At 47.5% G+C, this 12,604-nt stretch overlaps 1 protein-coding gene across 7 annotated transcripts in view; it reads right to left on the bottom strand.

Annotated features, from left to right (window-relative positions):
• Pcdh7 (protocadherin 7) overlaps positions 1-8,398 on the bottom strand; it is a 414,240-nt gene extending 405,842 nt beyond the window's left edge. For 4 of the 7 annotated variants that reach the window (XM_057771298.1, XM_057771295.1, XM_057771296.1 and 1 more), the window contains exon 1: positions 4,140-8,398. In XM_057771298.1, the coding sequence (XP_057627281.1) occupies positions 4,140-7,310 (3,171 nt within the window). In that variant the 5' untranslated portion in view covers positions 7,311-8,398. The remainder of the gene's footprint in view (positions 1-4,139) is intronic. The other 3 variants (XM_057771292.1, XM_057771293.1, XM_057771294.1) reach the window with 2 other exon arrangements.
• Between the last annotated feature and the right edge of the window lie 4,206 nt (positions 8,399-12,604).

The raw sequence follows: 12,604 nt of genomic DNA, 5'->3' as shown, positions 1-12,604 counted from the left end.
GCTTTTATTTCTCCTCTGTGTAAATTGGATATTTGAGTATCATAAGCACATCAGCGAACGGACATTAACACATAATAAAGCGCTATTGGCCCCACGGTTGCTTCACATGCATGCGTGCTTGAGTGTCAACAGAAAGAAAGCGCATGATAGCTAAGAACGTGGCTACTTCAAACATTCTTATTATTTGTCATGCCTATCAACTACTCATTAATTGACTGATTGATTTAAGGTAACAGGGAGCGACATTTAAATTGTCCTATATGGATTTCCCTTTAAAACTGCACATCAACCATGGACCACATAACTGGATGACGTTTCTTTTATTCCTTACTCACACAAAGATCCAGGTAATATTGTTCAGTAAATGTCTCTGTCTATTAGTTATCCGGTTCCTGCCTAGAATACCAAGCCAAGTAGAAAAATATGTGCAGATTCCCTGAGCGTCATGAAAGCGTTCTTGGTTATAGACAGGTGCAACACCTTGCAGACATTCGTCTGGAAAATTAAACTGAAAACTGGATAGAACTGGCATCACTTTGCAGATATGTTAGCACTAAAATATATGTGCCGGTGCACAAGCAACCTGATTCTTAGTTTTCAAAAATGCGGCACTCTGATAATAAAGGGAAGCCATTCACTTGCTTCCAACACCACAGCCATCTTTTCATTATGTTCAGTTGTATTAGTATATTATTTAAGTGTATAAAGAACACTGAACAAAATTTTATTAAGGAGGACATTATTCAGACCAATTCAGTAGTTCCTTAACAGAAGGGAAACTGTCAGTGGAGAAACAGAAATCTTTTTCTCGTGGATATATTGAGATCAGCTCAAAATGCATCTTAAAATAAATGTTTATTCAAGCTCAATTCTTATCAAAAATAAATTACCTTACTTTCCATTTATAAAATAAAATAAACTTTTATATATTAATTCATTATCTTAAGAAATGTCATACCAAGTGATAAACTCACTAGGGCTTACGAATAGCAGAGAAGAGCTAATTCTAAATTTGTAGTTCATTAATTTTTGCAGTCTTGCTGAAAATATTTAGCATGCATTTTCCTTTTCTCTATAAATTAAATGCACAGTTGTCCTTTCAGGTCACAACACTAAAAGCCACCAAGCTTGCAAAGCAACCGAAGAACTAAATGTAAGGGAGGCAGTCTCAAAAATTCTATGGATGAGCTTTGCAGTGCTTAAGTAAACGTCAGGTATTGGACGGCAAAGACTTTTGCTTGCACTGCCAAGGTCTGAACTATGAAAACTTAGGTCCCACCCTCAGGTTCTTCAATGTGTGAATTTGAAAAATGGTTTCAGCCACTCCGAAACACATATCTAGAGTAAGTATTAAGAGGTGCTTGAAGTAAATGTCCCTAGAGTCTTTGAAATCAACTCAACAAAAATGGAAGAGGGGAACTGCGTGTACACACTATTTTCACACTCTTCCTGGGGAGTCCTTGGCTTGCTACAATGTGTTCCCTGATATCACTTAAGAGAAACACTTCCAAAGGCCCACTTTTCCTGCAGAAAATACTAAAAGAAACATCATTTCCATTTCATCAGTATAAATAGAGAAGTATAATAAGGAGTTCAGGAAATAAATAAAATGAAGGCATTGTAGCAAGTGAAATCTCATGCTTTAAACGGTCACCTAAGGAACTGAAAAAGTACAAGTCTCAAATCTAATAAACTGAAAGAATAGAAGTCACAAATTTTAGATAAATTAATTTATCGAAGGAGGAAAACAGCAAAATCCTTTGTTTATTTAAAAACGAAGCTAAATAAAACAAAACATGCCTTAGTTCTGTGAAAGCTAAATCTTTTATGAGCAAAACCAGAAAAGTAGCTACGTATGACAAGCAAAAATCCGGACCAAGTGAACTGTGCTCATGTCAGATGGTACAACCGAAGTTGGAAATGGATCTCTTGTCCCCTGACAGCAATATTGAGCAGATGAAACATATCAATTACTATTACTAATTAATTACATTAGGGGGAGTAAGTTTTGCTTTTCTTTTTATTGTAGGTCAGCTGTTTACTTGTGGTTAAAACTTTGTACATCTTTGGAATGCCTAATGGCATGCAAGGTTTCCAAAGTCACCTTTGCCAAGCTAAGTGATTCGTTCCATCCACTTTGTAGGTTTTCTATTTTGGTAAGTGGATTTGGCTCAATTAAAAAACAAATGCCATACATTAGTTAATTTATGAACATATCACTTTGCTTTTCAAATGGCATGCCACACAGAGAAACCCTGTCTCGAAAAACCAAAAAAAAAAAAAAAAAAAATGGCATGCCAATTGTCTTGACATTTGACATATTTTTTTAAATTCAAGAATATAGAGCTATGCTTTCAAATGAATCCAACATAGCTCACGTTTACACCCCAGACTTCATGTGGTGTTTGCATACACTATTTATAAGTTTTCCATTATACATAGCCACTCAAAAGCATACAACTAAACAATTTAGAATACAAATACCACTCTACCATAGGGCAAAATCACTATAGGTATAGTAATAGAGATAAAAATATTCTGTTTAAGCCATCTTCGCACTATGCTGCATTAATGCTATCGTTTTCTCAGGAAATTTAAAGACCTCAGTTTATTTGCATGTGTATGTAAATAATATGAAAAAAAAGTGCTGCAGTTTCAATAGAGTCATACTTATTTACAAAACTGATGAAGGCATTAAACACCGGGCCAAAACACATCTGCTTTTAACTCTACGTAAAGCAATAACATAACAGATATAAATTCTCCACAGGATCAAACTGTGTTCTCAAATAAAGAAATAATTCAAGCTTACATGCATCCAAAGGTCTATTTTCAAAACCACTTCATATACACTAGTTCAAACCTACAGTCTTTACTGCTTTTAAGGCTGGATTTTAAAAAAAAAATCTTAATTCTTCTTCTTCTTAACCAAAGTAAAATTCCACAAGTAGAAAATATTTTAGTAATACTGAAAACTATGAGAGCTCAATATTTTCTGAATAACATTCAGTGAGACTATATAACAACTTCCTCCTTCATCTCAATTCTTCTCAGATGAAGCATTCTACATGCAAAACATGTCTAGTAGAAGAACCATCTCATTATATCACCTAGCAAGTCATAACTGTAATTCTTAAGGTGAATTTTGGTAATAAGAGACATGGGATGCATTCTTTGCAGTGTTTGCGGCAGCATTTTAGCAATGTCTGAAAGATTCCATTTGCTGTGTGTCAAACTTTGGTGGACATAAAAAGTAAACTTCTGTATAAGACCTACCACATGAAAAAAGTGCAAAATAAATCTGACATATTCAGAAATTCCCCTCAACATATGTATGTATGTATATAACCATTTTAAAATTATACCAGGGAATAGTTAAACCAAATAGCACACAAAAGTAACACACATAACCTTGGTATTTCTAGTGTATCACAAATCACTCACAAGTATCTTGTACTCAGTACAACCTAATTTTGTTTATAAGCTTTGGAATACTGAATATGAAGAATTCAGGTGGCTGATTGTATATAAACATAGTTGCCTACTAATTATAAATAAACGGTGTTATAAATACAAAGAATTAAAAATGCAATTATGCATGACACTTGCTTATCATTAAGTACTGTTAAGGCACTATTTTCATCAAATCAAGTCAGTATGGCAGGATTTCAAGATTTTGGACTTGGCTCTGCATTTGTATGAATCAGTAAATGCTGACGTGTAAAACCCTGCATGATTTATGACACAGTTAAAACTTTTCAGTGCCCAATTAGCATGACCACCAGTAGTTTCTCTACAAATTTTCACTTAGAACTCTCCCAATAAGATATACATATTTATCCTGTAAAACATAAAATATGGGTGAACTAAGGCTGTCTAATGCACACAGAAGCACAAAATACTACCACTTCCTTAGGGCTTATGAAGCCAAGGACTAGCTTGCAAAATAACAGGGGCACACCTCTGTCCTCTAAGGCTTCTGCTACATTAATATATGTCATATCGATGAACATTAAACTCCTGGTTTTAAAACTAGAAGGACCTTTATCAAGGAAAGCCCCAACTCATAGAAGCTGCAAGTTGTCTCCAAGTGATCAAGGCTCTCTGGGATATGTAAATGTATCTGGGATACATCTTACCTGTTTGCTGTACTTGTTATTGGTTTGACAGCTGTACTCAGAGCAGTGATCTGATCCAATTGAAATGTTGTCTCCTGCTCCCACAAATGTGTTGGCTGGTGGTAGATCTTGTACAGCCTGATGTTTTTTCCCTGCAGTTGGTGACTGGGGGTGAAGCTGGACAGTTGGCAATGGGGAACTAGATTTATAATGCCTTGCCAGGTCGGGACTGCCAGGCCCACCATTAACTGATCTGTATCGGCCCATGCTTGGGCTGTCTGACAGCTTCTCATTGACACTATCATACCTCTGTCCATTTGGTTTAGAAGCTTCGACAGTGACAATACTGCTGTAGAGTGGCTGCTTAGATTTTTTATTTTTCTTGTCTTTTTTAGGCTTTTTAGATTTGTCATGCTGTTGGGGTGTAAAAAAGTCCTCGTGGTCCTTTTTGCCAGCTTCGTAGCCATTTTTATTTTTGGACCTGCAGTATCTTGCCATCATGACAATTAAAATGATTAGAATCACTGTCATAATGCCAGCAACCACCCCAATGACAATACTGAGTCTCTGTTTGCTAATTTCATAGCTTGGGTCACCAGCTATATCCTGGGTGAGCGGGGTATGCAAACTTCTGACTATCTGGGAGTCAATCACTGTTGCATTGGAAACACTTTCATTGACAAATACATGCACCAAAGTTGTAGTGGACTGGGAAGGCTGGCCGCTGTCATTCACTTGCACAACCAGCCTATGCAAGCCATAGTGCTTTTGGGTGAGTTTTCCTACTAAAGAAACCACACCACTGGTGGGATCAATCTCGAACAGCTTGAAAGGATTCCCTCCCACAATGCTGTAGTTCAAGTCCGCATTGATGCCATCATCACTGTCTGTTGCCAGCACTGTAGCTACTATTGTCCTGACATTACTTGAAGGTGGCAGCAACGTGTAGGAAATGTTTCTGGGAAGGGTAACTGTGGGAGCGTTGTCATTTTCATCCATCACAAAGAGGGAGACTGTGGCTGTGGCCGATCTGGGAGGATCTCCCCCATCCACAGCCTTCACTCTGAAAGTGTATGTAGTCTGATGTTCCCTGTCAAAAGACATTGTGGAGTAAATGGTTCCTGTGTCATTTTCAATAGAAAAAATGTTACTGTTCTCCTCTATGTACAGGCTCATCTCTGCATTCCGTCCCTTGTCAGCATCCATCACGGTGACCATTCCCACAGGGCTGTTTGGCTGCAAGTTTTCCTTCACATAAAAGGTAAAGACGTCCTGCATAAACTTAGGATCGTTGTCGTTTTTATCAGCCACCTGTACAATCACCGTGGTGCTGCCCTGAAGCACAGGAATGCCTTTGTCTTTGGCATTAACTTTAAACTCATACCTGTCAGTCTGCTCCCGGTCCAGGACTGTATTGACCAGGATGTCCCCAGAATCGGGATCTATAGCAAAAGTCCCCATCACTGAGGAGTCCAGAGAGTAAGCAATCTCTGCGTTCTTCCCACTGTCAGCATCTGTCGCCAGCACAGTGGCTACCCTCTCACCTGGAATGTTGTTCTCTGGAAAGTAAACCTCAACCACAGACTGACCAAAGACAGGAGGGTTGTCGTTGGTGTCTCCCACCTTGACCACCAAGGAATTGTTGCTGGAGAGGCTAGGACTGCCAGAGTCCACCGCTACTATGACCACGTTGAACTCCCGGGTGGTCTCATAGTCCAGTGGGGCCGATGTGTGCAAGAAGTACTTTTTCTTGTTCTGGTCGCCCTCTGTGTCGCTGGCTGGCTTAAGCTGGAAAGGCACATCTCCCACTACCGTACAGGTGACTACCCCGTTCTCGCCTTGATCTCGGTCGGACACCTGCACCAGGGCGATTGGCGTGTCCACCAGGACGTCCTCGGCCACGTTGGCCACCCCGTCCTTAAGTGGGATGCGTCCTATCTTGCGAATTTCGATGGAGGGAACGTTGTCATTCTCATCTTTGATGTTGAGGACCACGGTGGCCTTATCGGTCTTGGGGGGCTGCCCACGGTCACGGGCCATGACTGTGAATCGCAGCTGATTCACTTCCTCGCGGTCAATACGGTGCAAGACACTGAGCCAACCGGACGTTTCATCCAGACGCAGTAGCCTTCTTACAGACTCGGTAGCGGCCCCAAATACATACTCGATCTGTCCATTGACCCCCACGTCCAAATCGGCGGCGCGCAACTGCAGGATGGGGGTGCCCGGAGCGCTGTTCTCAGCCAGGTCAGCCTCATAAACGCTCTTCTCGAAGCGGGGGCTGTTGTCATTCACGTCGGTGATGAGCACCCTCAAGATGGCCTGTGAGGACCGAGGTGGATCGCCCCCATCGCGCACTCGGAGGGTCAGCTCGTAGGAGTCTCGCTGCTCCCGGTCCAGCGCCCCCTTCACTATCAGTTGCGGCTGTTTCTCGCCGTCTGGGGTGTCTGCCACCTGCAGCTCGAATACACTGCTTCGGCCACCAGGACCAGTCCCACCGCCACCCTCAGGCACCTCCAGCCGGCGCTTGGAGCTTCCAGGGCCGCCGCCGCTCGCGCTGTTCCCGCCGCCCCCTGGGTAGGGGGCGCTGTCCACCGGCCCCGAGCGTCTTCCTTCTCCGCCGCCACCGCCACCCCCGGGCTCCTGGAGCAGCTCGTAGCGCTCGATTCCATTGCGACCGAAGTCACGATCGGTGGCCGTGGGCAGCAGGTAAAGTGTTCCTACAGGCCGGTTCTCTTCCACCGTGAGGGTGAGCACCGGTGACGGGAAGGTGGGCGTGTTGTCGTTGATGTCCAGCACGATGACCCGACCCTCAAACAGGTCCACCCAGCTCTGCGAGGGCCCTATCACGGATACCTCGAAGTCCAAGAAACACTCATTCTCGTCGAAGATCATCTGACACTGGGGCAGTTTCTCTCGGTCAATGCGCCGCTCGCTGGTGCTCAGCTCGCCGGTGAGGTTGTCAATCTTCAGGTACTCAGAGCCAGACTCAAGGCTGAAAGTCACCTCGCCCGAGCCGGTCACGATGCCCAGGTCCGAGGCCACATTGCCAATCCGCACGTCGGCGGGGCCCTCCTCCGCCAGCCGGTACCGGAGCAGCTGCTTGGCGGCGGCCAGGCTAAGGCAGAGCGGCAGAAGGAGGCAGCCCAAGCACCAGCCGCGCGCCCATCCCGTAGTCCGCATCCTCAGCATCTTCTCTTGCTGCTGTTGCTACTGCTCCTTCTAACCACAACCCCCCTTGGTACCCCCCTCCTCCGGGGCTGGCCGCCTGCCCTCCCCTCGGTCCTCCTCTCCGGGAAAGGAAGAAACGAGAGGGAGGGGAGGGAGGGGGCCAGAGTAGCGTGTAGAGTCGGCCGATGGGAGGGGGCAGCTATAGATGCTTCTTTTTTTTCTCCTCCTGCTTCTTCCAAAAGTTATTGTTTCATAATTCATGCAATGGGTGCTAATCGCCCTCTCGCCAGCCACCGTTCACTCGCAGTACTTACAGTTCACGGGACACTGCGCGCCATGGACTCCGTGCCTCCACAAAGTCATCCCCGCAGCGGGAATATACTGAGCCAGTCCCCAAAGCTCTGGGAAAGGGGCCGGAACAGCTTCCGCAAGAGAGCGGTGTAGTCTGGAAACGGAGTGGAGCAAACCTGCAGCCTTCCCTGCCTGCCAGCCGGGCTAGTCCTTACTGGAGTTAAGTCCAATTCACGTTCCAGCCACTCACTCCAGCCCCAGTTTCTGTTTAGGCTCCGGAGGTCCAGACAAACGTGAGCCGCTTCCTGCAAGAGACTCCGGGGCCAGCAACAAGCCCGTCTCAACTCTGACTCCTCTTAAGCTGCCGGGAAGCCACTCAACATATCTTGAATGAAAAATTTCACGGCAGGTCGCTCCGGGCAAGGTGCAGCGAAGACGCCTCGCGTCACAGCTCGGTCCGCGATCGGGTGCCTCCGGCGCGCCAAAGAGCAGCCCGAGCCATCTTCAGAGACGCCCAAAGTCGGTCGCTCCTCACCCCGGAGAGCTCGGGTTTCTCTTTTTTTCTTAACAACTCTGCGCAAGGTCATTAGTCACGAAGCCGCCTCCTGAAACCGCAGCAACCATTCGCCCGTAGGGGCTACAGTCGAACCGTGCGCACCGCGCGGTGCCCAAGTTTGGATTCTCAGCCGCAGAGTCCGTGCCTTCCCTCACCTGCATTCGGCGGGCGTGTTGGAGCAGAGGGATCTGCAGCGCTGTGCGCGATTCAGGGAGGAGATTGCAGCCTCTCTCTCTCTCCGCGCTCTCTCTCGATCCCTCCCCTCCCTCCCTCCTTTTTCTCTCCTCCCTCCCCTTCTCTCCTCCCTCCTCTCCTTTCCCCTTTTCCCCCCCTCTCTCACTCTCTCTCCTGCACAGTCTCTCAGCTTCTTTCAGTCTCAACGCAGGGAACTCGAGCTGAACTTGATCCCTTTGCAGTTCAAAGGTGAGCAAGCCTGGCTCCGTGCAACCGCGACAGGGCCGGGTGAATACGCACGGCCGGGCACTCCTAACGGCAATTAACAAAGATGCCCAATTCTGTCTGGGTTTCCAAAGAAAAGCCAAAGGCACTGAGGCGGGGGTGGAGGGGGAGGTGGAGTCAAACAGAGCTGCCAAGTAGCTTAAAAAAAAACCTAGTTTGCCAACGGGAGAAAAAGTGCCAGTCGGTTGTTGTCTCGGAAGTGCCCTGGCGCGGCGGGTGAATTCCGCAGTTGTCTCGTCCGCTTTTGCGTCTGGGAGAGTCTGGTGCGCGCGCTTCCGCCGTCTCTCCTGCGGTCGCCTTTCCGAGACACCGAATCGCCACAGGGAAGCTCCTACTCTCGCTATCCCCGAACTGGAAACCCGCAAGTTTGCATAAAGTGGTGGTTGCTGCGGAAAGCTCTTGGGCTCCGGACTCAGACTTGTCCCCGACGCTGCAGCGGCGGCGGTGGTTTCCGAAACTACACAGTTGCAGAGAACCAGGGAGGAGGGCACCGGGAAGGGAAGCGTGAGGAAGTACCAGCCAGCCGCGGCGTTCACGGAAGCCCGGCTTCAGTTTGTAGGGCCGACTGGGCACTGCCCAATCTCAGTCCCTTTAAGCCAAAACCTAGCCCCCTTGGCCAGTTTGGGGAGGGGGCTAATTGCTTTCCCCCTTTAGGACTGGTAGACTTTTCTCCGTAGACTCAATCCGGCTGCGTGGGTAAAGGCTGTAGTGAGTGTTAGAATACCTTTCTCCTACGTCCACCCTCAAACGATGTATTCCTCCCGCCCCAACTCCCACCCCCAACGCGTCTTCGCTTCGCAATTGAGCATCTGGGTTAGTGCATTGCTACTGATAGGCTGAGGACATCGTCTGGGTCCCCACAGCGAGGCTTGTGTTCTGAAAAACCATGGCTGGCTGCAGTAGTGTTGAGAGAACATCAAACTCCAGTTAGAGACAGAGAGGATCCTTTTTTGGAGCACAGACTTTGGAGGTCTGCTTTGGGGCGGGGAGAATGCCTGCCTTTGTTTAAATGCTTGGAATTCCTGCCATCCGGCTTTCACTCGGGATAGACCTTGTGTGCACGCGCCTGGGGAATAAAACACATGCTTAGAAGGATTGATATTATTATTATTATTTTGAGTAGAACCTGCAGCCTTTAGTAAATGACAAAGTGTAGCGTCACCTACCTGGATATAAGGGAAATAAACTTTAATGGCAACTTTGTGTACCGAGTATGCTTAACGTCTTTTCTCTCCTTTTGACTTTGTGCCTCGTGATCGTCCCTGCCATTCTCTGGCGTGAGGCTTTCCCAGCTTTCAGTCAAGACCACCGCAGTCCGCCTAGTAAGATCTCAGGGCTGAGGATGTTTTTCGAATAAGAACCACTCACTCCTCATTTATTCCAAAGGCTGTCAAAGGAAAGTCCTCTCCCTTAAGATTAAGAAGGGCGAGACTGTTGTGTGGTATTTGGATAGCGCCCTGACTATCTCGAAGAATGTTGCTGAGGTTTGATTAGTCTGGGAATTTAAAGGTCTCCCCCTATAAAGAAATTTGGGGCGGACCCCCCTTCCACCCAATGCTCACAATGTTAATTTTGCTTTTTGTGAGACCAGAGAGGAGGTGCTGAATGATTTAAACAAGGCAAATGCCAATAAAGTCTAGGAGCACAGGAAGCGCGCGGTTGTTTGGGCGAGCGCAGAGAACAGGAATGGGGGGGGGGGGGGGCGGCACTGGTTTCCAAGATCTCTCTAGGGCGGCCGTGGAAGCAGAGAGGACGGATCTGTGAGTGGTATGTGCCAGGGACCTAGCGAGTATTTTCCTGTCCCATAAAGCAGCATTTTTCCGGGAGGGGTGCCTCCTCCTCCTCCGATTAGAAAGGCCTTCCCCGTAACCCTCCCGCCGTCACTGCCACCAGAGCTCACAGCTCCCTATCTGCAGCATCAGCGAGAAAAGCCTGGCGCGCAGGCTCAGTGCTCACAGCCGCAGTCTGGAGGCGGGGGCTGGCGCCGCAGCGCCTCAGTGGCCGGCGAAGTGGCAGCAACGCAATGTCCCCCTTACATTTGGAAGAATAGGGATTTATCTGAATGCCTTCTTTCTCCTGATCCAGATTCGAATGGGAAGGGGGACGCCATCTCCACTGCGAGGCTTTGCGCCGTGCATTCCGATGCGTGTCAGTGCGGCGCACTGCACTCACCCCACTAGTCGCCTTACTAGAATTTTGCAAACTTCAGGCAGTCGCGTGGGCAGAGAGACATTATGCACTACCTCATCCCTTGTCAGACCATAAACTTGAATAACCCCCCCTCTGCCTCTTCAAGCATTTTCCCGCCGCTATTGGCGGGGGAGGTGAAGTGGGGGAGGTGACTGAGTGGGCTACTCTTCCCTAGAGCAGCATACTTCTTCTACGATGACTGGGGGACAGGGGTGCAGAGCGTCCTTCACAGTGGAGTGGTTTTCTCCGCGAGAGGGAGGTAACCTCATCCTGCCCTCCCCACTTATCCCCACCGACTCCGCCGCGAAGCCAAGCCAGCGTGGGAAATGGGTCCGACGTGTGCTGCATGGGGAGCAGCGCTGCCTGGCTGCTGCTGGGCCGGGAAACCTAGCTTTGCTCCCTCCCCCATCGGTCGCCAGTTCCGACCTTTCTGCCAGAGCAGCCAAGAAGTGGCAGCTCCTTTGCCCCGCAGAGCAGTTACTGTGAAAGAGAATGGAATGGGCGGGAAGAGTGAAGGGAGGTAGGGGAGGGACCGAGGGACCCTCCCAGCGCCCTTGTGGCAGCCACAGCTCCCGGTCTTCTTCCGCCCCCTGTCTGGGCGCTGAAACCGTCACACCAGCCTCCAGCCCGTGCACAGGGTGAATGAAGGCGAGCAGCAGTCCCCCCCCCCCCCCGCCCCATTTCCGCAGTCTTAGTGCCAGTGTCACAAGTGCTCAGCAATTTCATTAAATGGAACCCGGGGACTTAATCCTCCCAGTAGCAGACCTCACCAGGGGAATGTGATATCCGGATTCTCTCCCACCCACAGACCCCACCCGGCCCCTCAGACCCGAGGCTGCTTTTATCTTCTCAACCTGAGAGGCAAGGTTCAGGAGGAAATGGGATCAAAAAGTGTAACCGGCTGCAAGAAATTAAACAGCTTGCGTTGCTTCTGCTGCCGCCGCCGCCACGGCTTCTCTGGCAGACAAAACCGAATACCAGTAGTGTTCTAAAGCCTGCATTGATCAGTAACCGGACGTCATCACCTGGAGGAAGCAAAATGTTTGAGGAAATATTGAAACGCTTGCAAGTCCCGTTTCTTTTCTTTGTTGATGATTAAAAAGAAATTCCCCTTGATAAACCTAAATATGAAAAAAAACAGATATAAAAATGAAATTGATTAAAATAAAGATATTCCATACTAACGTATGTCTAATAAAACCTGGATTACTTTTCTTTGTCAAATATCTTCCGCCAAACCGAACAATTCAAATACTTTTTCAGTTAAGAATGTCTGTGACAGAGCGGGAAATAAAATAGTTTTCGGTCCCTGATGTGGCTTGAGCCTTATAAAAGAAGACTGGACAAAAGTAAGGACAAGAAAAGTTTATGGTAAGCCTACGAAGCAAGTGCCAGAGGCAGTGTCTCGGGGGGCGGGGCGGGGGGCTTTCATTTATAATTGACCTTCTATTAGTCACCAGAACACGAGAAAAAGGTTAAATACAGTAAACATGATAGCCAGCCCTGGAAAGAAATACAAAGCGGGTACGAGGGAAAAGGAGAAAGTGACTCAAGAACTCCACCAAGGGACAAACAGAGGAAATGACACCCGACGTCTCCAAGTGCTTTGACCTTTCATTCTTTCGGAAAGGATCTCTTCCAGCCCCTCTTCTGTAGGCGCTGATGTCTATAATGCCTATGTGATCAGCGGTTTCCCTATGTACTTTTGATAAATTTGATACCTCTGTCTTCCTTCTCTAAGTACTTATAAACGCTTTTCCATTAGGCATATACTTTTAAACAGTAAGCAGAACAATTCATAAACATAGTCTCGTACCGA

The sequence above is a fragment of the Chionomys nivalis genome, chromosome 6 (assembly GCF_950005125.1).
Source record: "Chionomys nivalis chromosome 6, mChiNiv1.1, whole genome shotgun sequence".
Classification (NCBI taxonomy): domain Eukaryota; kingdom Metazoa; phylum Chordata; class Mammalia; order Rodentia; family Cricetidae; genus Chionomys; species Chionomys nivalis.
This window is presented reverse-complemented; position numbering and strand designations above follow the sequence as displayed.